The sequence below is a fragment of the Rhyacophila brunnea genome, unplaced genomic scaffold, assembly GCF_057557595.1.
Source record: "Rhyacophila brunnea isolate RB1 unplaced genomic scaffold, BYU_Rbru_1.0 scaffold_2, whole genome shotgun sequence".
NCBI lineage: Eukaryota > Metazoa > Arthropoda > Insecta > Trichoptera > Rhyacophilidae > Rhyacophila > Rhyacophila brunnea.
The window spans coordinates 33395323-33421822 of record NW_028232859.1 but is presented as its reverse complement, the minus strand read 5'-3'; the positions used below and the strand labels follow the sequence as shown (position 1 = coordinate 33421822).

At 34.2% G+C, this 26500-nt stretch overlaps 1 protein-coding gene across 4 annotated transcripts; it reads left to right on the top strand.

Annotated features, from left to right (window-relative positions):
- Nucleotides 1-507: 507 nt before the first annotated feature.
- p53 (transcription factor p53) lies at nt 508-25587 on the top strand. Of its 4 annotated transcripts, XR_015070577.1 has the most exons (10): nt 508-616; nt 1211-1315; nt 3164-3284; nt 3870-3927; nt 6752-6847; nt 8977-9172; nt 11230-11473; nt 23970-24177; nt 24312-24669; nt 24725-25587. XR_015070577.1 is itself a non-coding variant. In XM_085946392.1 (9 exons), the coding sequence occupies exons 3-9, from the start codon at nt 3184-3186 to the stop codon at nt 24483-24485; spliced, it is 1077 nt and encodes a 358-aa protein (XP_085802518.1). In that variant the 5' UTR covers nt 508-616; nt 1211-1315; nt 3164-3183; the 3' UTR covers nt 24486-25587. The 4 variants fall into 4 exon arrangements, 2 of the variants coding, with proteins under 2 accessions (XP_085802518.1, XP_085802517.1); XR_015070576.1 differs by lacking the exon at nt 1211-1315; XM_085946392.1 differs by having other exon boundaries at nt 24312-25587.
- The last annotated feature ends 913 nt before the right edge of the window (nt 25588-26500 follow it).

The following is a 26500-nucleotide window of genomic DNA, read 5'->3' as shown; positions in this document are numbered from 1 at the left end:
GAATTTACAGGCAGATTATAAATTTGCCAATAATCAGCTCGTAAAAAATTTTCAATGTAATTGACGCTTAAGTCACAATATCATACTGTCGACATGAACAAGTGGTCAATAATTATGAAAAGCTCTAATCAAAAGTAATTTTTAAAAACTCGTCATACCTATAAATCTTATAAATTAACTAAATGGCTACCTATTTATGAAGCATTCTTTATATTTTGTATATTTAAAATGAATGAATACGACAGTTTGTTAAATTTGTATTATTGTAGACCACGATAGGAGGTTAGAATTTCATAACAAGTTGACGTTTCAAATATGTTTGTGTTTTAGAGACTAATATATTATGAATTAATTTCAGAGAATCAGTAGGCAAAGCATGTTTCCATGTTTAATAATTTTAGCCGTCAGGTTTATTTTTTATATAGGCATAGATAGTGCATGCTTCAAAACCTCTTTTTTGTCTATGGACATATAATATTATTATCTATGGTCCTCTGTGTCATAGATAATCTCTGTGTTTTGTCTGCCTCTGTGGTGTGATGTGATTTTCCTGTTTATGATTGTTTATTTAGTATATTTCTTGACGAGTGTGTTGAGTTTTCATTTAACTCCCCCGGTAAGTGAGTTTTATTCTTTTAAAATTTAATTGTCACCTTTGTTTAAGTCAGTATACAATTCGCTGCTCTCGAATGTATGCCGGCAATAATTTAAGTAGGTACTACCTATTTCACAATCTTTCTGATATAGAAATCACTAAGTACTCTATTTTGTTGATTTTTATATTTTGTAAATATCTATTCTAACTATTGTTTCTCCGTAAGCACTCGCCTTTAAGTTTAAATATATATTCTCATTAAATACGCCATCAGTTTTATATTGTTTTTCAAAGTACTTATCTCTTAATTATTTTATGTGTAGATTTGCCGAAAGCCATGTTTTTTTATGAAAAGGTACGTAACTACCTAACATCAAATAGACACGGTGATTTAATTGATACACGCATTAAAGCAGCATCAGCAAATAAGATTCGAAACATTTGCCATGCGTTGTATTTGTATCTAGGCAAAGAAAGCAGTTAAATACGTACAACAATGTGTATTCCAATATCATTTTTTATTGGGTGGTAGTTTTGTCCTTGCCAATACGGAGATTTAAACATGTCTTCCTTATTATGATTTTGATGGATTTTGTTTGTTCCTTTTGCTTTCAGTGACATTTTGTAATCTTGATATTTTACAAAAAATATTAAGGGTGTGATTTGAGATGTGAAAGATGCTGACAGAAAGTCATTCGATCTCATATAAATAAGAACTGAGTAGGTACAAATTATGCAACGAATATTATTGAATGTTTAAACCTGATTTGAGTTTCCCCATATCCACCCGCCATGTATATGCAGCCGCGGTTTGTGCACGGCCGCCTTCCATGACGCTATAAACGTGTCAGAATGAAAAGATTTTAGTGCCACACTTCTTTGTCCCGAAGCGATGCTGCACGGGACTGATGTAGCAACCATGCGCCTTAGTGCTTAAAGAAAGAGTTTTAGAAAATAAAAAGAATCTTGACTTGCTCTGCCGTCATTTATCTTTAATGACATTAAGTGTCTTCTGTACCCGTGTACTGAAACTCTGCCGAAACAGAGAAGTCAGGAGTTGAAAGTGATGAATGTAAGGAGGATCGGAATTATTCCGTCCTCCATATGACGCAGCAAATTTTTCGAATGCCTCAAAGTTGGCCTTGGTTGATATCAAGTCGGCGTGGCCAATCGGGCCCATGTGTGGACGGACCCTGGCAAAAAGCTCCGCTCGGTCGGATCCCATCAACGGGCAGTCCCAGAGGAAGTGTTCAGCGTCTCGATGGTCGTACCCGCATGTGCATTTCGGCCCATGTCCTGTCAAGCGAAAATCATGCAGCACGGCTGCGAAGTCACCATGGCCGGTCAGTAACTGGCTTACCCAGTGTGTTGGTAGTAGTTATCTGATCTGAAGCCTGCATGACACATTTGGAAAAAACAGATACGTTTGTCGTCCCTTGGTGGATGCCGACCACCTCGACTCCCATGTATTGAGTGCTATCTTGTAAACTAACGTGCTAACAGTGTGCCTGTAAGGTACGTCTTCAGATCTAGGCGGAGGCGTCAGATGGACGCCCTCAATGGTGGTGTTGATCCCTCTCAGAAGAAGGGTGATCAATCCTTGTACTTGGACATATCGTAATACATTTTTTGGGTTGTCATTGTTATGTTCTTCCTCTCTTTTTCTTCGGATTCCTCATCTCTTGAGAATGGCCTCTGCAACGCTTCCGAAATGTTGAAGAAAGAAGGAAGAAAAACATGCGGTGACAACACAAATATCTATTACGAATATTATTGAATCATGTTCAACAATAATTATTTTAACTAGCGTCTACTATTCATCTTTCAATCTGGGTTACTGACTGAAGAGTTTAGCATCTTTTCCTCCCAATTGTTGCCGTCCCAGTTTGGCTCGTAATTGAACCCTTTTAATAAATATCTATGAGTTATTAAACCAATCAAAGATGGAAATTTTAAAAATACAACATAATGAGAAGAATGTACTGTTCTTGTCTGCTCAGTGGAAGCCAGCGGCAAACAAATTTTGAAAATGGCCGATATACTGGATTATTTGTTAGGTTTGGTTAGGTTATCATTCTTGAAGTCATTAATTTTACCGAAATCGGCTATGAAAATTGTCGCAATTCCCGCCTGGCTTCCAGTAAACAGACTTGTACCGAATGTACGAATTTTACTATTATTATTGTTACGAATGTAATAATTCGCACTTCTATCGATGCTTACCAAAAAAAATTAAGGATTTTCTATTTTTAGAAAGAATATAAAACTGATGAACATAATTGCATGTTTCAATTGGAAATTGCACTTCATATTTTAATAATGTCATTATTTTCATTTTAACACTTGCATCCCAATTCTCAACACGAAAAGTTGAATGTGGCCTGTAAGTTTGAAAAGTTTGCCGACCTATATTAAACTATTTTTTTACTTCATGAATATTCTCATATCACAAAATAATAATTATCATTCGTTATTAAAACTTAAATGCTTGTATATTCTAATGTTTTCCAAATTGTAGTTTTATCAAACCATCTTCTTTCTATATTAATTATTTCATAATTTTTTCAGCACAAAAGACCGCAAACACGATGGCACAAACTAACAACTCTATGAACAGCATAGATTTTGATGAATTTTTTCCGGGTCTCGTGAGTGATGATTTCTATGGACACCCTAATTTCATTGGAAAGTAAGTTTCTATGTTTATATTACACAAAAATAAACCATTAAATTATTATTTTAAGATTTCTTATTATTTAATTAGTGTCTTTATCAAAAGAATAGGTAGCATGTACAGTAAGTCCTTCACTTACGCGAATTTGAGTTACTGTTAATTGTTAATGTTAATTCGTACTTACGTGATTTAAAAAAGAATATGTTTTTTTTATCATTTGGCTGTACTTTGTTTCTCTGCAATTCATACATTTAAAAATATGTTGATGAAAATGACATTCTAGACCATCCCTTATATAATTAATTTTTTTCATAACATCCAGACACTATTTTGGTTTAGCATCCTTGATCTTGAAAATCGGTATATTATGATAATATGTAACTATTAAATTTAAAATAATTAAAATGTATGTCTAGTGTAGTATAATATATCATTATTGTTCAACACCACTGCGGCCCTTCTGTCAAATAGGCTGTGCACTACTACCGTAGTGCCTTCTATTTAGGTGACTGAGTATAAGCGATCACGATAGCTGCATGAAGGATACCACCCCCTGCTCTGCACACACTAATAATTAAATATGTTTCTCTTTGTTTTTAGTTCAGGCTCATTTGATGATGGTGATGATTTGGACATCAAGTTTCCACTTTTGCCTGCCGTAAGAAAATATTTAATTATTTATATTTGATTTTTAAAATATATTACCGTAAGTCATAATGACCAAAAAACAATCTATTCATTTCGCTAGAATAACAATGTAGTCCACAAGTAACAATGGTTGATAATAAAGACTTGTATTATGAGTGTAAAGCGCAAATTGTATGAGCAGATTCAATGACTCCCCACGACCTTCGGCTATGATGTCATTTTGAATTGTGAGGAGAGTAGGATAGTTTCTACTTTTCAGCACAACTCATGACAATTGGCTCGATTTAGAACGTACGAAAATATCCAAGGTAAGCATGAGCTTCCAAGCATGGTTGCATGCGGCGTGTTTTATCAATGCTTTTGACAGAATGTGTGTTTGACGTTTATGTAATGAAGGTTATCTGACTTTATTCATTATTTTAACAGACAACAATATGAAACCTAAATAATCTGCTAGTAAATAATGTCCAAATGCAATCTCCAATAGTTTTATTTAAAGTAAGAATGTAATACTATGAAAGCAGTCTTGTTACTCACGATGTTGCCACCAAGTTGACCAATGTATACCTTTTTGTATAATCTAAAACACAAGCAACACAACATATTATATGAACAAATTAAATCAAGCATTAATACAATCAAGATGGTGTGTAATTGCTATTTAAGTTGACTGGTGGAATTAGACCTTAAGTAAGACATAGTATTGTATTCATTGAATAGTGAATTTATAGACTCTTATGCCAGATTCATTATCCTCTGAATACATTTGTACTCTCATCTATTCCATCAATAGAACGCTACAAACGAGCATTCTTCCCAATTGGTCACAGCCTTCTTTCTATTTTTTGGGATAATTAACTCTTTTACTCCCAACTGATTTAGCCTAGCATATGCGAAAACTCCCAAGCGTTTTTTGACAAAAAATCGTCGATTTAGTTTTTTTTAAATAACTAATTCTACACATGTTTTAAAAATTTGAAACTTTTTTTGTGTGTTCTCAATGGTGTATAAAGCAATAATAAGTAATAATATTGATAGTTTACATCAATAAAACAAAAGAAAAAAATAATGTATCAATATTTATTTAGAAATGAACGGATAAAACTATGTTTGAACAACAAAACAAGTGTGACAACATTTTTTTATTTATAATTGATATATCAAATTTTATAATATAATCTATCCTTATGTAGTAACAGAAAAAAAATAAACATATTATTATTTCTCTATGAAATAGAATTTTTATAAAGTAATCAAAAAAAATCGTATAGTGTCAAGGTATTCAAGAATATTATTCAATTCACGAAATCGCAATAGAATTCGATACAGTATCGACGACTAACTGATATGGAATGAAGTCATTTCAAAAAATAAGTCTCAAAGCACTAAATCATTTATAATAATATTTATATTCATGTATTTTTTCACCATCTTACCAAAAATACAGTGGCATCCATTGTTAGTTCAAAAATTACAAAATTCATTTTGTAATGTGATATATGAATCATAAAACAACTAAAAGAAATATCAGAATTTAAAATGTGTCATAAAAATAATGTTTTATTATTTTTATGACCCTCTTTGGTCTCAAGTTCGACAGCAGAGCAATTATGACTTGTGAGTTATTAGGGTATGGCATAATTATAAACAATGCCAACACTAAAATAAATGTTACTCACCACCAAACACACAGTGAATATAATGCTTCGTCTACATGAGACGAAATATGACGGGAAAAAATTTGGAATAAATCGTAAATTTGGTTCCAAACTTTCGGCCGATGATGGATCGGCCCAGATGGAGTTTTCGCATAGGTATGGTGGGCGAAATATCGGCCCCATGGGAGTAAAAGGGTTAAACTACGAAACTCGAAAGTGCACATTTTTAATAATGCTCTTGTCATGTAAATATTTAGGATCTATTGAATTAGGCAAAATAATAAGTACAGTAGAATTTCAATATAATTATACCAATGTTATTTTAATTAAACGACGATGAGGTAGGTATGAAAACTTTAATTCACAGAAAAGTTTTCTACTATCAAATAGACATCAATAAGCAAACATTTTTTCCCAAAATAAACTTTATTCGTATGTAGGTGTAAAGTTAAAAATTATAAAAGAATCAAGTTTTGTCTGCACATGAATGGTATGTTCATTATTTACTAATTTCAATTCAGCTGCCCGAACTGGAACCCAACTAGAAGTGAAGTTTCACACGCCAATTTTCTGGGATTAATGTTCGCACCTACATCACATTAACGCAAATTTGTTTTTTTTAATGTCCGACATGGTTTGCCTTCTTATGCCATATTGCTCACATTTACGAGACACAGACGCTCCAGACTTCCAATTTTTGTATGACTTCTAGTTTTTGATTTAACATTAAATTAATTCTTTTCCATTTGCCCATATTTTAAGGGTAGGGTTACGACGACGTGTTTGATTGTAATTTACAGTAATTGAAGCTTATTGAATGGAGTAATAAATGCATCCATTTACTTTGAGTAAATAAATTGAACTGCTTTACAGCTGCGTGAATTAGCGGCCTGCGTTTCAAACGTCAGTGCTACATTCAGCCTACGAGCATGACGGCATTATGACTCAAATTTGAGTGCGAGAGGTATGACGTGATTATCATGCGCAAAAAATTGTTTACAAGCGGTCACACTTGGATTTAAACATGTACATATAACATTAACAGGATGTATTTCACAATTTTCACATTTGACCGGATATTTTGTCTGTTATATTCGAAGTCCATTTCATTTATATGTTAACCAGCAAACGACAGACATATGGAAAATTGACTTTGATTTACATGTTTTTCTTTAGGAGAAGCTTGGACCCCCACCCAGAGGAGACTTCCCTGGTATCCACAACTTTCAAGTAAAGTTTACTGGAGATCCAAATGATCGCAAGAAACCAATGGTCGGTATACTAATTTTGTTGTGTGTTGGTTTCTTTGATTACCTGTCTTGTAAGGGACTTACTTCATTTCATGTAGAGCTTGAGATTAGTCAGTAGAATGGACAAAATAATGTTGTAAATAATATAGAATTGAATCAATTGGAAATCGTATGCGAAATGGCCATATTATTTATTATATATTTGAATAAGATAATATTTTCTAAAATGTGTACTCTGTTTGGACGATGTACAATATTTTTATAGCATAAAGGACATGCAGAAGGACATTAATTTTATGTATTTGTGGTAAAAACTTAATTTTACTTAATTAACTAAATTTAATTTGCTGGAATTGTGGATTCATTGTGGAACCACACCATTTCGATGAGTAGATTCATTTGAGCCAATTCAATTCAAGTTATTAAATGTACAGATATTTATAAGATAAACACCAAATGTTGAAATTGTCATGGATGGATAGTATTAATTTATTAATTACTACTTTCATTGATGCACTTATGAAGTCATGGGTCTCGAATCCAGAGTGGTAAATTCACATGTTGTTTTTCAAAGTGAGTTTGAACCCAGAGCATGGACCTAATGGGTTGAGCGAGTGGCTAACATCCATGTATTAAAAAAAAATATTAAACCTTTTCGTGAGGTGGCTAAGATCCACATCGGATTGTAGAGCCAATGGAAAAAAAACTATTTTGATTGACGACTTATACTGAAATATTCACATCATAATGTAAATGTAGCTGCCTCTGGCAGGGTGGGCCTTGTCGATTATTATACACTGATAGACAGCCAAATATATCAAACCATCTTTATTTACAATATTTAGATGAATAAGCACAAAAATTACATCATCCATACGTAATGAACAGTGCAGATTTTTTTTTCCTGAGTACCAATTCAATCACACTAAACACGCTGCATATCGCCATCAAGTGTTGTAACCAATGTTCCCTGTAAGGTGTGCGCGCCTTCCAAAATGTGTCCGCACACATGTTTTCATCCCCCGCACAGTCCTCGCACAAAAATATTGTAAAAGAAAGAAAACATATCATTATTTTTAGTATCTGAATTAAACTCATTTATAATAATAATATAATATTTTCAATACGCTAATTCATAACATTTTAAGTCATATTTTTATCGAGACAAACAAATAAGGGTTTTGTTTGAAATTGTGCAGAAAATTGGTTAACTGGTTGGACTCCAATGTGATATTATAGTACCAAGCAATTGGGTAAGAATATTATACAATTTTCATAAAATTAATTACTTTCTAGTGTTTTCGCTTTGCCTGTGGCGTTGAATTGCTTAAGGCCGGTCCTGAGATATATTGTATAAAAAAGTAGGTACAATAGAAATGTGACAAAATTCGGAAAAAGAATTTTTTTACGTAGTTGAAAAATAAATCAGGAAAATATTTGTTGCATCACCCCATTCGTCATGTTAAAAATACATACATACAAAACACATTTTTTATAAATGTTTATTTTGCATAAAAGTGTTTATATTGAACAAAAACAACCCAACATACAAATATGTATGTGGATTTAATATAAATATAAATCACCCCATTCGTCATGGTGAAAATACATACATACAAAACATATTTTTTATAAATGTTTATTTTACATAAAAGGGTTTATATTGAACAAAAACAACCCAATATACAAATATGTATGTAGATTTAATATAAATATAAAAAAAATGTTCTGTATGTTTATTATTTAATATATTTTTATCAACGAATACTTTTTTTCTTTATTTCCTATTTTTTTTTTATTTACTTCAAAAATTATCATTGTTAGTGTTATTATATAAAATCACTGAAATTAATAAATACATTAAAAATGCAAGTGTTAATGGAAAATTGTATGTGTATTTGTGGCAGGGGGGTGTAAATTTACCGCACTGGGTGACGATGATCCGCACACACAATAGAAAAATTAGAGGGAACGTTGGTTGTAACACTAATCGTTTTTACGACTCCCTCTTGTTATAGTCAAAGTTTTTTGTGATTAATCCTACTTTAAATGGTTTTGGAATCAAAAAATTTTTACGTATGCTCATAGTGAAGATGTTGAGTCTGGTAAGTATGTTTTATTTATTAATGGCCGACTGTTGGTTTTTTCCAGTACTCTCAGAAACTAAACCGCGTGTTTTTGGGTATGATGTCTGAGATGGCAGTTCGCTTTTCTTGGAACTGGAGTGAGTTAGAAGATAGACAATTATGGGTCAGAGCTACAATTATTTTGGCCAGTGACGAACAACAGGAGACTCGCATCATTAGATGTCATAACCATAAAGTGCTCAGTGATCCATCCAACAAAGGTAAATTTTTCTTTGCTTCCATATTATTTACAGTGGTTTATCTCTACCTCACCTTATATGTAAATAAATCGTTTAATTGAGGCTACCATTTGCAAACACGGCTTGTTCCAAAATTGTTGAAAAATTAATCTTGAATGACATTTTGTAAAGAAAAATACAGTTTATAGGAATTTTTAGACAGCCTCAAACCTGGCTTTATTACATACAAAATATCAACATTAACTAGTAAGAGCTCAGCTTTTGGCTCATGTGACTGACATTTTAGTAGTATGTGATTGGATGCATACTTGCATAGGTGGATTAATTCAAATTGTTATGTTTCAGAAACGGCTTAATTCAAAACTTTTACTTTCTAATCCGGCCTGATACAAACATTAAAATGGAAATAGATTCTTTATTAATATTAAAATGAATAAGTTTCCCTTTGTTTTCTGTTTTAAATATATGTACTAGACTACAAATGAATTAAAAAATCATACAATTTAGTTTTTTATTAACAGTTTATTGCATTTTGCATTTTATAGTCTATAGATTATTTTGATTGTAATTCACACTTTTAAATTGTATGAAAACCGGAGGCAATATCTGGGGCCAAAATAATAAAATATCTGCATTTCCTTGGCAAATGGCTCGACAATAGCTTACAAAGAGAGATAGTCGTAACACTAGTCATTAACTAATATCCTCCGATACAGTCTCTAGAGAGAGACAAATAGAGCATACCGCACTTGTGCAATAAGTGGGGTATAATATGAACTGATTTGTTTTTTCAAAGCTATTAATGTCTGGTTTCAATTTCACACAATTTTACTTTTTATATGTTGAATTGTGTGTGTGTATTCATCCTGAATATCATATACAGCGATGCACCAGCAAGTGTAAATTTTCATAAACTGTCTGGCAAAGGTGTTCGACACTGCAACATGATCTCACCCAAACTATTCACTGCTAAAAGACTCAAAGGAACTCTCATCAAGGCATTCATTCAGATTGAGCAAGTGAACGACTGTGTTTATTAGTATATATATATATTTGTGTTGAATGAGATATGTATGATAGGATTGCTCTCAGAACCAAATCGGCATGGAGCATATTTGGGCGCCTGAATAGTCTCTTCAAAAGTGACCTCGCATTATGCCTAAAGCATATAAGTTTAACGAATTGTGTACTACCAATGCTCACGTATGCATGTGAAATATGGACCTTATATAAGAGAAATCCAAAAACTTCGACTAGCGCAACACGACATGGAACGGTCCATTCCGGCGTAACATGTACCATTCCATGCAATGGATAAGGAGGCAGACAGGAGTATGTGATGTGATACATTCATGTTGATGAAATGGCGATGGGCCGGACATATCGCTTGGACAAATGCAGGCCATACGCTGGTACCCAAGGGGCATTAAACAACCACACCACCATAACCTTTTGGATCGGCGAACTCACCATGTTCAGCAAATGTACGTGGCAACTAAGAACTAGGGGCCGAGAAGAGTAGAAGAAGCTATGGAGAGGTTTTAATCCAGCAGTCAATCGACCCCAGGTGATGATGATTCATCAATTCATCAATAGCAACATCATTCTATCCTTACAATATTTTGAACAATTAGGTACCTACTTCAAGTTCATGTGTAGCAATCAGTCTCTTGGCTAATAAGGCAGAGATGAATAGAATGTTACTAATTCTTGCGTACAACCATATGCATGAGCGATGGGGTAATGTAAAGGGTGAAACAAATCTTTCATATTATCAGAAATTAATTAGGTAAATACAGTTTTTAATGTTTACTTGTTTCTGACAAAAATAAAAAGGAAAATTCCGATTAAAGACTCGAGACATGAATAATTTAATCCATATGTCTTATTGCATTATTCACACTTTCGACCTCTACATATTTGAAAACAGACACCATGGAAGTACCTAAAGAAATATGCCATTTTTAGATATCCTTCCAGCTACAGAGCTTCATCTAGTTTATCAGGATTATAATAGATTATGATTTATGTTGATTTATCAATTCTGTCATTTTAATGAAAATCATGTATCCATCCAGATATTCCATCGAATGTGATAATGCATGTGCTGAGATCGGCGAGACAGGATGAAAACAATGTGACATACTGCGGATCCGAGGAGGAGAGGAACAAGTGGCTGAGCGTGGCGGTGACCCTGCCGGCGCACCCTCCGGCCGGGGCTCACGCCCACCAGCATGTCTACCGCTTCTGTTGCAAGCACTCATGCGTCTCTGGCATCAACCGACGCCGTATTGAAGTTCTCTTCACTCTCGAGGACTCCACGTCAGTATTTTATCATCCCATTTTTTATTCATAGATTACCTGACCAAGAGGGGTGTGCGATCCGTAGATACCGTGCATGCTGAATATCTCTACAAGTACTTGAAAAGGTACCACAATATATATGTCCATCTACATTAATTCGATTCTAATCCTTTTGAATTGTTTTTGCCACAAAAATTTCATTATGATTCATAATTTGAAATAAATTTTTAGGCCTGCACAAGAAATCTTAATTTTTTCCCCTGAGAATTTCATGATGGTATTGAGACACCTGAATACTTGTCAACGGCAAATCTTGAAGCATTAAATTCCTAAACATGATACAGTGATTTCTGGGCACTCAACGCTTGTTATTCCAGTGCAGTTTTATTCATCATTGTAATATTATGTTTACGTCATTATAGAGTTGTAGATAATTTTTGTGTAGATTTGTTCAGGGTTTCTTAGCAGTAATCAGCGAATCAGTGACAAAATCAAAAACAGAACAACGATAAATATAACTATGACCTTTCAGGAAAAATATAAATTTCATATTGAAATTGTCCTATCTCTATTATGTTGATAGATTTTTAATAGCACAGATTTTCAATACGCCATAATGAATCAAATTATATACCTAATTTCTGCATTCCAATTCTGCATGTCAAAAAAATACAGCAAAATAATTAAACCTGTCGACGTTGTTAGTCCGTTGGCGTGTTTTATTTATAATGGTGTAAGTAGCACTGCAGTGGTTAACGGCATTCAATATTAAATAGCTGACGATGGTGTGTTGACACATGCGAGTTCTTAATACCTAAAATTATAGAAGCTGCCGTGATTGCTTCACACTGTAAAACTACATTTTTCAAAAGGTCTGCTTCATGAAATTTTACTGCAATGACTCGGTATTTTGTAACTACAGGCAATACTACTTTTTGGTAGTTAGAGCCTTATTTAATACACGTATTCATATGTTCAAAATGATTGGGTGACTAGGTACAACGAAATAATGACCTAACCTAACCACCAAACGATGACCAACGAAGGGAATTATAAAAGAAGTGAAGATTTAGATTGGAAGCATGGAGCAGGATGAAAATAATTAATACATTAGAGCAGGGGTTCCCAACCTTTTTGTACTCTAGAGCACATTCTAAAATATCGGTAGGGTGGCGGGCACCACCTATTTTTAATCGACAAACTCCTTCCATAACTTCTCATTTTCACATAATTTATTTTCTTATATTTATAATTTATTAATAAATAATAGACAAAAATGTTTCAAAATAATAAAATTATTATTCAAATTGCATACACACAGAGAAATGTATTTACAAAACGTAAACAAAAAACACAAATACAAAGAAAACATTTTATAAAAAAATAGAATATCAATATTTCAATGTGATCTTTGGCATTGAATATGATTCCTCCCAGTCAGTGTTAAAATTATAGGTTCGTTGTCTTTTACTCGGTCCTCATTTTAGAACTATATAGAAGGAATATCAAAACTCCTAATTCGTGTTTCGTCAGACGAAGATGTCTCCTAGCTAACTGTCACGAACCGAACGGGGCAGCAATCGCAATCACAATGACAACAGCGCGGTTCCAGGCGGGGAATGCTATTTGCACATCACTCCTTGTACACGCCGAAAACCCGAACTGAGCCGATGATCGCCGAAGCAATCGGGACGATACGAGCACGTGTCTACTGTCACGTGCTTCGGCGTTCATCGGCTCAGTTCGTGGGGTTCGTTCACTTCGGGTTTTCTGCGTGTGTCAGGCTAGCGTGAAAATTCTGTCTCTGTCGAATAGTGGCGGGCACATACGAATCGTTCCGCGGGCACCATGGCGCCCGCGGGTACGGGGTTGGAAATCCCTGCATTAGAGGATAAACCACGGAAGTCACGTTTGGACTTTTGTTCAGGAGAGTGATTTTTGTGTAGGTTAAATGTTTGAAACTCTATAACTTTTTTAATAACTATAATAATTAGGGTCTGTAAACGGTATCATTCATAATTAAATTATTTTTGACCATAGTATGGATAGAAAGACCAAATCATTTAGAATTAATAAATTAATGGACTTCCAAGTTTTATGTTCTAACACATAATGTAGAAGTACCACTAAGGAATACTACACCTATAGATAATACACGGAAGTCCATATAGGTATAAATTATTTTTATTTCCTGTCTAAATATCTGTACGTTAGAGGATTAACGGAAGTCCAGTTTTTACCGTTTTTGAGTTAAATATGCAGAAAATTTTATTTTATTTCATTACACAAATGAATGAAACACTGAAATCCATAAGTAGTAAATTATCCGATATAGCTAATTAAAAAACCACTGAAGTCCAATTCACTTTAGTGGATAAACAACGGATGTCCTTTTTACAATGTTTATGCTCTAAGAAAAATGTAATAAACCATTATAATAATTCCATAAACACGGAAGTCCAACAAACGTTAGGTATGTACATATTATTATCTGTACTATAATTTTCGTTTTTCTTTGTACAAATCCACACGCGGAGTCGGATTTCCACAAAATTTGGACAGTAGACGGAGGCCGACAAGCCGCAGTGCGTGATTGGGGTCTCGAATTTCAGATTTAACCCGCTGCACCCCGGGGACAGTTTTACGGTTTTTGCGGAAAAAATGTCGCCACGTACAAGGCCTTGAAACGCGGAAGTTAATGCTGCAACCCCCATATTTTATTGAAAATGTCGCTAGAATGTGTATATTTAAAAAATATTGGCGTTTATTTCAGCTTGATCGGAGGTCAAATGGCAAAGTTAGATGCAAATGACGTGTTACGCGTAGATCGGAATACTTCACTCACGGACAATAATTGTATGTAGTGGCATCAAAGCCGGAGTGCGTGGTCGGGGTCCCAAATTTCAGTTTTCACCCGTTGCACCCCGGAGAGGCAACAGAGCCGATGTGAGTGGTCGGGGTCTCGAATTTCAGTTTTAACCCGTTGCACCCCGGGGACAGTTTTTTGTTAAAATTGAATATTTAATGCAATAAATGTACAAAAAAATAAAAATCTAAAATATTATACTTTTTTACTTTTTTAAATTCAATCCTTTGCACTCTACGTAACTCCCGGGCAGCGCCGGGTGATACAGCTAGTTAGTTATATATAAATAAGTATTACAAAAATGTTTGATTTATTCTTCAAATGATATAACCACATGAATGAACCCAAAATTGTGGCTCTATCACCATATACCTATTCAAATGGATTTTCGATTAAATAAAATAAAAATTTAATTCGGGTTTCATTTGCCAAGCAATGATACCTGTGACGCCTGCGATAGCCCTAAGATGAGTCTTAAAAATGTTAATATTTCTGTTGAAGAAAAAGAAATTCAAAGACACCTTTTGGAAGATCACATGCAGGAAGCAACTGCAATTAAATAAGATTGATAAAACTCTTGCAAAAGAAAAATTACCAGTATGAAAGTAATAATGGTTGACTTGGAGAAGTGTTTACCTACTCCATATAGTTTCAATCTGAGAAAATTGTGGACTCTGAATTTTACAATTTACGATGATGCAAGTGGTGAGACACAACACTGATGTGGATGAAATAAAAAGTGGAAGGGGTGGCAATAAGATCGGTTGCTGCTTGATGAAATGGGCATTTAGCAATGTTTTAGCAAATATTGAAGAGCTGAAGATTTGGTATGATAATTAATTGCCCTGGCCAAAATAGGAATATCATGATTGTTTTTTCATATACCTGGTTTCTGAAAACCATTCCTACGCTGAAAATCATAAATCACAAATTCCTATTACGAGGCCATTCACACATGGAGATCGATACTGACTACTCTATAACTGAACGTAAAAAAAAGATGCTGAACGGTATGTAGATAATTGTTACTCCATGAGATTGGGCTCAGTTTGTAGGGACATGTAAATGAAACAAGCCTTTTAAAGTTATTAACATGGAGTTAAATTGATATAAACGATTATTGCTCTTTGCATGCATCTTCAGCTCCTTTTGTGGTTCGAAAAAAAAATTGATGGCACACCTTTTCTATTACTTTTTTATTTATATCTTAAGATAGCGCTGGTTATCTACGTTATAAGGCGAAGTTATCCGATGAAGATTTCCAAACTGAGGACCTCCGTAGAAAAACAAGGTAGCAAAATATTTTGTTTCACATTGGTATTCCACATGTTCAAAACGTCTAATTAGCACGGCCAAATTACAAAGATCTGCAAAATTTCTTTTCCATCCACGTTTCTACACCCGTTATGCAGGCGTATACCGTGCCGTAACGAACGTTAGGCGCTCTCAAAAATTTGTGCCGAAAGTGTCCCAGGAGCAACTTCGCAAGACCTTGGTTGGCGTGCACTAGAGTGTGCGTGATCCCTTATTTGATATAATGTATTGCGGTCAATTCTCGTTGAGAAAAGACCTTCTCGCTCGCCGTAAAATGCCGAAAACTTTTTAAAAGCTAAAAAATTTTCCCTCGTAGATACCTAGTCGCAATGGCCGACCGGTCCAACTGAGGGTTGAACCGACTTGAGAAGCTCTTCCATTTCAACCGACATATGGGAACACTCCCAGAGGATGTGATCGGCATCCTGCAATTCGGCACATAAGCAAGTCGGAAATTCAATTAGGCCAAGCTGACAGATCTTGGAGGCAAAACCACCCTATCCGGTTAAGATCTGCAAACTATGAAACAATGGATATCTCGGGAATTTCAAGAATTTTATGGTAGAATTCCACATAATTCCTCATCAGCTGATGTCCCGGAGAATGACCAGGAATAACTCTCATTGCGTTGATTTTTTTCTAGAGCAGTAATAAATTTCAAATAATGTTGTACTTATGTAAAAAAATAAATATAATTCCTTTTCATATGTAGACTTACTGAAATATTTTGTGTATTTATAATAAAATAATTATTATTAATGATGCACAGGAAATAAAAATAATTTATACCCCTATGGACTTCCGTGTATTATCTATAGGCAAAGTATTGCTTAGTGGTACTTCTACATTATGTGTTAGAACATAAAACACGGAAGTCCATTAATTTATTAATTCTAAATGATTTGGTCTTTCTATCCATACTATGGTCAAAAATAAATTTAATTATGAATGATACCGTTTACAGACCCTAATTATTATAGTTATTAAAAATATTATTCAAGTTCAAACATTTAATGTACACTAAAATCACTCTCCTGAACAAAAGTCTAAACGTGACTTCCGTGGTTTATCTTCTAACGTATTGATATGAAAAGGAATTATATTTTTTTTTAATTTACATAGGTAATTTATTATTGCTCTAGAAAAAAATCAACGCAATGAGAATTATTCCTGGTCATTCTCCGGGACATCAGCTGATGAGGAATTATGTAGAATTCTATCATAAAATTCTCGAATTTCCGAGATATCCATTGTTTCATAGTTTGCAGATCTTAACCGGACACGGTGGTTTTGCCTCGAAGCTCTTGTCAGCTTGGCCTAATAGAATCTCCGACTTGCTTATGTGCTGAATTGCAGGATGCCGATCACATCCTCTGGGAGTGTCCCCATATGTCGATTGAAAGGGAAGAGCTTCTCAAGTCGGTTCGACCCTCAGTTGGACCGGTCGGCCATTGCGACTTGGTATCTACGGGGGAAAATTTGTCAGCTTTTAAAAAGTTTTACGGCGAGCAAGAAGGTCGGAGGTCGAAGGTCCACAGTTTAAATCTTCATCGGAGAACTTCGCCTTATAACGTAGATAACCAGCACCATCGCCATCTTAAGATATAAATAAAAAAGGTGTGCGATCAATATTCTTTTTTCGAGCCACAAAAGGAGCTGAAGATGATGCATACAAAGAGCAATAATTGTTTATATCATTTAACTCCATGTTAATAATTTTAAAAGGCTTGTTTCTTTTACATGTCCCTACAAACTGAACCCAATCTCGTGGAGTAACAGTTATCTGCATACCGTTCAGCATCTTTTTTGATGTTCTGTTATAGAGTGGTCAGTGTCGATGTACATGTGTGTAAGGCCTCGTAATAGGAATTTGTGATTTATGATTTTCAGCGTAGGAATGGTTTTCAGAAACCAGGTATATGGAAAAACAATCATGATATTCCTATTTTGGCCAGGGCAATTAATTATCATACCAAATCGTCAGCTCTTCAATATTTGCTAAAACATTGCTAGATGCCTATTTCATCAAGCAGCAGCCGATCTTATTGCCACCCCTTCCACTTTTTATTTCATCCACATCAGTGTCCACTAACCATTTGCATCATCGTAAATTGTAAAATTCTGAGTCCACAATTTTCTCAGATGGAAACTATATGGAGTAGGTAAACACTTCTCCAAGTCAACCATTACTTTCATACTGGTAAATTTTTCTTTTGTAAGAGTTTTATCAATCTTATTTAATTGCAGCTGCTTCCTGTATGTGGTCTTCCAAAAGGTGTCTTTGAATTTCTTTTTCTTCAAAAGAAATATTAACATCTTTAAGACTCATCTTAGGGCTATCGCAGGCGTCACAGGTATCATTGCTTGGCAAATGAAACCCAAATTAAATTTTTATTTTATTTAATTGAAAATCCATTTTGAATAGGTAGGGGAGAGCAGGTAGGATTCGTACACTTTTTACTCTACGCCGTATAAAAAAAAACTGTAAGCTATTTCAAAATAACTTTAATGCTGCTATATACCCGACATATTTGGCTTTAATAATAGTGAAGTGTAGTTTAGATACAAACCAACATGGCGAAGCTACGGTAACTTTACTGAAAAATGGAAAACGTACGAAACTACCCCACAGGTGGGGTAGCTTCGTACATAGTGTGGGGCACATTCGTACATAATGGGGAACCTTCGTACAGTCAAAGAAAATGCTATTTATTCATTGTAATATAATCATGTATTGAGATCAAAGTTAACACAGAATCAGCCTTTATGTAGTAATAATTAACAGTTATTGTTTTTAAAGTGCTTATAACTACTTAGTCATAAAAACATAACACTTTTATTTATTTTTTTGTTAATAAAGGAACGAATAAATCAACATTATAAAATTTACGATTTGAGTAATAGGTCTTCATCTTATGTATTTAATAGTTGTACTATCCAACATTATACATAGATAAGTCTTTTTCGAAGCTAAATGTGTGGGCTGTTCTTGCTGTAAAAGCAGATTTTGATAGCGGCCATATACATACCACATCTGATATGTAAACTGTTCCTTCATCTTTGGTAGTGGGAAAGACAAATTTCCAGGTATGAGGCTTCTTCCTCAAAACTGAAACTTTGTTTTCAACGGGACTATATTTTTTAAGCACCTGCCCAATATAATATAAAATGGTCTTTTTTTCTCGAACTATACTATCACAAAGCTTTCTTCTTTGATGTTCTCTGACGTAATTGAGGTTTCATTCTCAGTATCCGATCCTTCAGACGTCTCTTCGATGGGAGAACAAGAACTTTCTCTTAAACTCATATTAGCCTCATCTCACAATCAGTCTCATCTTCACAATCAGTTTCATCCTGACTATCAGTCTTTACAGTTTTATTTTGCCTCTTTGGTTTACCTGTCCCTGAAGTTTTATTCTGTCTCTTTGTTGTGGTTCTTGTATCTGATAGTAAATGTAATGCTCGCTTCATCTCCTTAGGCCTTTGTTTCCTCTCTTGCTCTTCAATTTTTTTGTTTTTTCTATTTCTTCTAGTCTATTTTTTTCAGGGGTATCTGTATATATTCTCGATTTTCCTGGCAGTTTTCCTTTCGACTTTTTTAACGCATTTCTATCCACTCTGGGATAGGGCTGGATAATTTCTGGAGTTATTAATCCTACAGTTAATGAAGATGCAGGCGCAGTTGTAGGTGATACTGGCGCTGAGCTCCGTGGAAGATCTTGTCGAGTAATCTCTGTTTCTGCAGGTAGAGTTTCTGGCACAATGGCATCTTGGCCCGCTGTAGAAGTTGATTGTCCACCTTGCGTGGATTCTAACGGCTGCATCATTGCATCTTCATCAACGTCTCCTGTACTTGTCCCCTTTTTCACATATATTCGCGGCATGGTTCTGTAACAATAATATTTTTGGTGAACAATCTTTCTACTGCCACGCAGTTAGGAATGGGGAGCATTCGTACTGTACGAATCTACCCCACTCATAACTGCACGAAGGTACCCCAAACGGAGAAATCAACAAATTAATTGAAAATAAAAATAACCATTATAGTTAGCCTAAAATGACTATTTACATATTAAACGAAGTTATCACTCCATAAACTATACTACGTCACTTATATCATTCGTGCAAAACTTATAACAGTTAAGCGTGTTCAAAAGTGAATACAAAAAATACTTACGTAGAGCGAAAACACTTATCGGCGTACTCCGTCGAAGCCGTTGGCCGCACTGACGCCCTGTTCGGCGGTTACACTATGCGTATGAGCGGGAGTGACGCACACAAACACGAGCACGTCAATGAATTGGATAGTGAAGATATAACCACTGTACGAATGCTCCCTGTGTACGAATCCTACCTGCTCTCCCCTATATGGCGATAGAGACACAATTTTGGGTTCATTCATGTGGTTATATTCTTTGAAGAATAAATCAAACATTTTTGTAATACTTACTTATGTATAACTAGCTCACCCGGCGCTCCCCGGGAGTTACGTAGAGTGCAAAGGATTGAATTTAAAAAAATATAATATTTTAGATTTTTATTTTTTTGTACATTAATTGCATTTAAATATCTTAAAAAATAGTACAAATTCAATTTATTGTTATAAAACTGTCCCCGGGGTGCAACGAGTTAAAACTGAAATTCGAGACCCCGACCACGCACTCCGGCTCTGATGCGTCCCCGGGGTACAACAGGTTAAAACTGAAATTCGATACCCCGACCACGCACTCCGGCTCTGATGCCACTACATACAATTATTGTCCCTGAGAGAAGCATTCCGATCTATGCGTAACACGTCGCCCGCGGCGACCTGCCGGTTATTAATTTTAATAACACAATTATTTCCATCTAACTTTGCCATTTGACCTCCGATCAAGCTGAAATAAACGCCATTATGTTTTAAATGTACACATTCTAGTGACATTGTCAATAAAAAATGGGGGTTGCAGTAAATAACTTCCGCGTTACAAGACCTTGTACAGGCCGACTTTTTTTCCGCATAAACCGTAAAACTGTCCCCGGGGTGCAACGGGTTAAATTTAAAATTTGAGACCCTGACCACGCACTCCGGCTCGTCGGCCCCCGTCTACTGTCCAAATTTTGTCGAAATCCGACTGCGCGTGTGGATTTGTACAAAGAAAAACGAAAATTATAGTATAGATAATAAATGTACCTACCTAACGTTTCTTGGACTTCCGTGTTTATGGAATTATTATAATGGTTTATTAACATTTTTCTTAGAGCATAAACATCGTAAAAAGGACACCTGTTGTTTATGCACTTAAGTGAATTGGACTTCGGTGATTTTTTAATTAGCTATATCGGTTAATTTACTACTTATGGACTTCAGTGTTTCATTCATTCGTGTAATGAAATAAAATAAAATTTTCTGCATATTTAACTCAGAAACTGGACTTCCGTAGTTTATCCTCTAATGTACAGAATTAGATATAAACAATAATTCATAACTTAATTTGTAAATTTAATGTCTTTCTCTATTCAATATATTTCTTTTGTATTTATTAATATTCAAATTTAATTTGGTGATTTCTAATATTGTCAAAAATCTGTAACTGTAAATTGTACATGTAACTAACTGCAGACAACTACTCGCCTTGTACATAACAAACAAGGCCTAATATCAAATAAGAAGGCAATCCAATACAAATGTAAAACAAAATACTAAACGATGTAAACTATAAAGCAACTTGAATAAATGCATTTAAAAAAAAAAAAAACTAACCTAAATAGATTCCATAAAAATTATTGTTTCATTTTTCCCCTGGCTGTTCGGTTTTGCCATGTTCTGTTTTGTCCGGTTACCGATCCTATTAGGATTGGACATGGTCGAGAGAGAGAGAATCAGCGAATCAGATGCAGGCGGCCCTCGACTTTCGCACGTACTTGGTTCCTGAAAATGTGTTCGAATGTTGAATGTTCGAAAGTAGAGGGATGAAAAAAAACTTCAAAAAGTGTACTTTAAATATTTATTTATCAATCGGTATAATAAAGTTAATGAGGCGTGTTAGCAATCAGGAGTTTTCTTTATAAACTTGTCAAGAGATAGTTGAATACCACCCTTTTACGTATTTGAGAAGGTGACAGGGAGCGAAGGAGAGAGGAGCGACTGCATGGAAGTGCATTGTTTTTGCATTATTTATAAAAATCTCTATTTTAAGAAATGTAAATATAATATATGTGAAATAGTGAATTGTGCGAAAGTAGAACATTCAAAAGTTGAGGACCGCCTGTACTGTACTCTCGAATCTTCTGCTTCCTATTTCGTTGTAAATAATTTTGCTTTAAAAGTATCTCTAACACCAGTTGACACAGAGGAATTGTTTCTTGATACTGCTTTATTGGCTTAATATAATATGCGAACTTATTGCCTGATGATTTTTTTGTAGTGTTTTAAATAAGACGCTTTGTTTTTAATTGTGGGTTTCAGTTCTATAATAAATTATAGTGTGTGAACTTTTGTACTTTCGATGTTTTAATTAGAATGTCAGATTCTTCTGGCAGTGTAGGCGACTCTTTTAGGTGTTAATATCGTTACTTTCGAATGACACTAACACTTCCAAAGTGATTTCATCATGGCCAAAATGCCAGAGGATTCATCCTTTCTTACCTATGAAATTATTACATTTTACGGGTATGAATATTGATAAATAACCTTGGTTAATTTTTGCCATAGTACAGTAATATTACATGGTAATTTCGTGATTGAATTATGTATGTATATAAATTATATTATATCAGATAAAGAGAAAAAATATTTAATTTGGAATACCTATGGCTCGTCTCAAAATTCAGTCAAGTACAAACCCCCAAGTAGATACATTATATCGTCGCCGTAGATGTCAAGGGAGTCGAGCCACAAATTTGGCAAAAATGAGTAAAGTACACAAAAGCATTTTAAAATCATCAAAGTTGCAGTGGTCAATGGATTTAACCTTTTCCACTCGAAATTTTTTTTATAGGTACATACCACCCACTCGAGACTTTTTTCCGTACAAAGCATAATTTCAATATAAAACATTTAATTGATGAAAAAAATGTAAAAAAAAATTTTTTTTTTTTTATTCTGTAAAATAGATTTATAATGAATATACTGTACTTATTTTTAGTTTATTTATAATTCTTCATTGTGTGGTATTTCACAAAGCAATCTCCAATATGTAATCCTGGCTTATCACAGAATCGTAATGAAATAGCGGTATGTAGAGAAGTGGCTATAAAGTGTAAATCGTCCATACATATAGTTATGACTGTAAATATGATCCAAATGAATTGCCTTCAAATACACTTGTAATATAAGCGGCTGTCTCGTAAATTTCCTAAATTAGTTTCGGGCTCATAACAACTCATTCCCAGTGCGGTACACATTATCAAAAGATTTCTCAAAAAATAATAAATCGATACGTAATAATTTTCATTTGACTCATTAGAGTATTTCACATTATATAGGTTCCGAATCGGCATAATATACTAGTAAGTATTGTCATCAAAAACAGTATTCAAATATAAAACTGTAAACTATACGAGACGCCCCTGCGCAAGCGAGAACCAATAAAAAATATAAACACACTTCAAAATCATGCGTGACAAACACTTCACTCTAGTCTGGGAACGTTCAATAAATAAAATTTATGTGACAAAAAAACATTGCTTGCAAGCGACAACCTACGAATAAAAAAAGAGAAGATTCCGATAAAAATACTATGTTGAAATTACGCACACAGTATTCATTTGCCGACTTCTTTCTCAGATAAATGTAATAACCTATTATTATTCATTCTAACTTGATTGAAATCGCATTATAAAAATTTCTGAAAATATTACAAAAAACGTTTTTATAGGCGTGCCGCCGCTACGGCGGCACTCGAGTAATACGGGAAACTTATAATGCCGCCGATATGGCGGCACTCGAGTGTTAAGGGTTAAACCACAAAACTCTTTTGACTAAATTTTTTGTACATTTCAATATTCAGTGGTCAAGAGATATAACACAACTTCTTTTTAGTTATTTGTAGAAAATAATAAAAAGATAACACTACAAAGTATATTCTATGTTGAAAGTTTCACCGTTTTATCTTTAAAAACAAAAAAGTTCAATAAAAAAATGTTACTTTTCTTTGTCACACAAAATCTTTGAGTGCCTGTTTCTCAGCAATATGATTTTGTGGAGTGGCTCCCTTGACATCTACGGCGACGATATTATGTATTAAATAGTAGGTGTATTTTTTTAACATCCCCGCAAACAAAAGTCATTGCATGCCACTGCTAGTTAAATATTCTCCCACACTGAAGCGGCTGTTGATTTGTGCTTTTTAGTGGGGAAATCCTGGGACGGCAGTCCCTTGGCGTGCGAGTCTGCAGTTGTCCACGCCGAGACATGGAGAAGGAGGAGATGGAGTTAGTCATCCCGCCGCCTGACGTGTCGTCCCGGAAGAGGCCGCTCATTGTTCCGCCGCGCTCTGCTGACGGCCCTCCCGCCAAGCTTCATATCCGTCCCGACACACAAATCTACAATATGCCAAACGTGAGTTGAAATTCACTGCATATTTCAAAATATCCATAACATCATTAATCTCCGCACGGTTTGTTTAGAGCTTTCAACGATAGGTTTGCAGATAATTTATCAATTTCATTTTTGTGTACATTGTCTTTTTACAGTTTCAAATCGTCGGACGTGATACATACGAAACCATAATGAATGTTGTTCATGGATTATGCTTGAAGAAAAAAGCAGCCCTTGCACCAGGCGATCCGGCCATTCCAAACATTCAACGGGTTATAAATCAGATCATGTTGCTCCATCATGTTCAGCCTGCGCCTGCTAATCACTAGAGACAATTCTGTCCTTGGATGGAGATGAATGGCCATTTCCACAATTCGTTAATGGTTTATTAATGTATAATGTCAGTCTATCTTGTAACACTAGTAAATTCAAAATATTTTTTTTTCGTGTGACAGTAAAAACTGTAAACCTACTGTAGAATTTCGAAATTTAATTGAAAAAAAATAATCTGTTGTATGGACAGAAACGAATCAAAAGGATTTAGTGAATTGATTTTTAAAATAATTAGATGTAATTGGTGAAAGAATATTACAGGTTTGAATATTCGATATTACATATTTAATAAAAATCTCATATTTTACCGAAAGGGGATTTACGAGTTTTACAAGACAGAGCAACGGTATTATTTATAATATTGTTCTTATGTGATTTTTGCCTTAGTGCATTTGTTAAGATGAATAGATGTGTACTTATTCTTGTTTTAAGTATTATTTTATAAGTTAATTTTAATGTTTATTTAGAGTAAAATCTTCTGGATGTTATTTCAATATTTACTATGTACTTTTTATTGATTGCGTAAATTTCTCAGTCAGCGATTCCCAACCGGTGGGTCGTGACTTTCAAGGGTGTCATCGAAGGTTAAATAGGGTTGCAACGCTCTGGCTTATGAAAATCATACATATAGAATAGTTTTGAAAATATTTACAAATAAACACATAAATTTGCTTTAAAAGCATTTATTTTCTTTTAACAATAGAATTCCAAAAATATTTACTATGAAGTGTCCTAAACAAATATCATATTTCAATGGGAAACGCTGAATAATTTTGTGAGTGAATATATTTTTTTGTCTTGACAGTAGTCATTGTAGAAAAATTAATTCACATAAATTGAAAGTTGTAAATGCGATCATTTTTTTGTGGCTTGTTTTGGCAATACTTCATAATATTACCTTTTTGTTTCAATGCAAAAAGGTGTCTCTCATGGTGCAGTGCGTAAGGCGTTGGCCTTTCATCCGGGAGTTCTGGGACACTATATATTTATGTAAATTTCTCAAAGCCCGGGTGTTTGTGATTGTTTCACTTCTATTACTAAATACACTACTATTAAACTACACCACTGTCATTGAGCCTCTAGGCCTGATGTAGTGTTAAAAAGAAAAATAAATATTTACCTCTTGTCATAAACTTTAACTGCAGATTTTTGTCTGACAATGATTGAATAAGTTTAGCCATCAAACTTGCTCCTCAAAATATTTTTGTAATTATTTATGTATAAGTACATTATATGGAATATGTAAGGTAAATATAGTGAGTAGGATGGGGAGATGCGACAAGGATTTTTTTATTTTAAAGGGGGGTCATGATACTAACCAGCGTGGGTACCACTGTCTTTGAATCTGATATACAGAAATTTGTGTTTTTATATTTAATTTGGTTATATATTTTTTATAATAATCACAAAAGCTGTCTCGACCGCTGACCGGAATAACGAGGTTGCGTAAGCTTTATTTTAATTAATTTCATGTCTTTCCATCAAAAATTGTCTAAACACCATTCAAGTATGTATATCTTATAAAGATGAGATAACAAACCTCGGTTTCATGGTTATTTTATATTTTTTAACTTGTAGATGTGAATGAAAATATCAAATCATGTTTTTTCTGTGTGTCATCTGAATACTTTATTGTACTAGTATTTTTTAAAGATAAATGATTAGAAGGCAAGATTCACAAAATATTAACCAAAAATTGTATAATGTATTGATTGGTTGGGCGGAAAAGTATTAATTGGGAGGATTAGATTGTTAATACAGTACAAAATGTGCAAACATGGTGGAATTTAATTACATTAGTTTTTATGATATAGACCTTTGAATTTTGGCGAACCGAAAACCTCGAAAATTGTTATTAATTTGATTGAGGTTCACAGTGGATTCGAATGGTTCGACAGTAATTATAGGCACTAATTTTTATCACAGGTTTATAAATAAAATCTGTCTGGGTGTATTTAAGAAATGATTTTTATTTTATTATATAAAAATATGCTGGTTAGTGTTATGTATA

Coding starts and splice junctions, on each gene's coding strand:
- p53 (XM_085946391.1), top strand. CDS start 3,184: ATGGCACAAACTAACAACTCTATGAACAGCATAGATTTTGATGAATTT. Junction 3,928..6,751: donor AGTTTCCACTTTTGCCTGCC/GTAAGAAAATAT, acceptor GTTTTTCTTTAG/GAGAAGCTTGGACCCCCACC. Junction 9,173..11,229: donor CAGTGATCCATCCAACAAAG/GTAAATTTTTCT, acceptor GTATCCATCCAG/ATATTCCATCGAATGTGATA.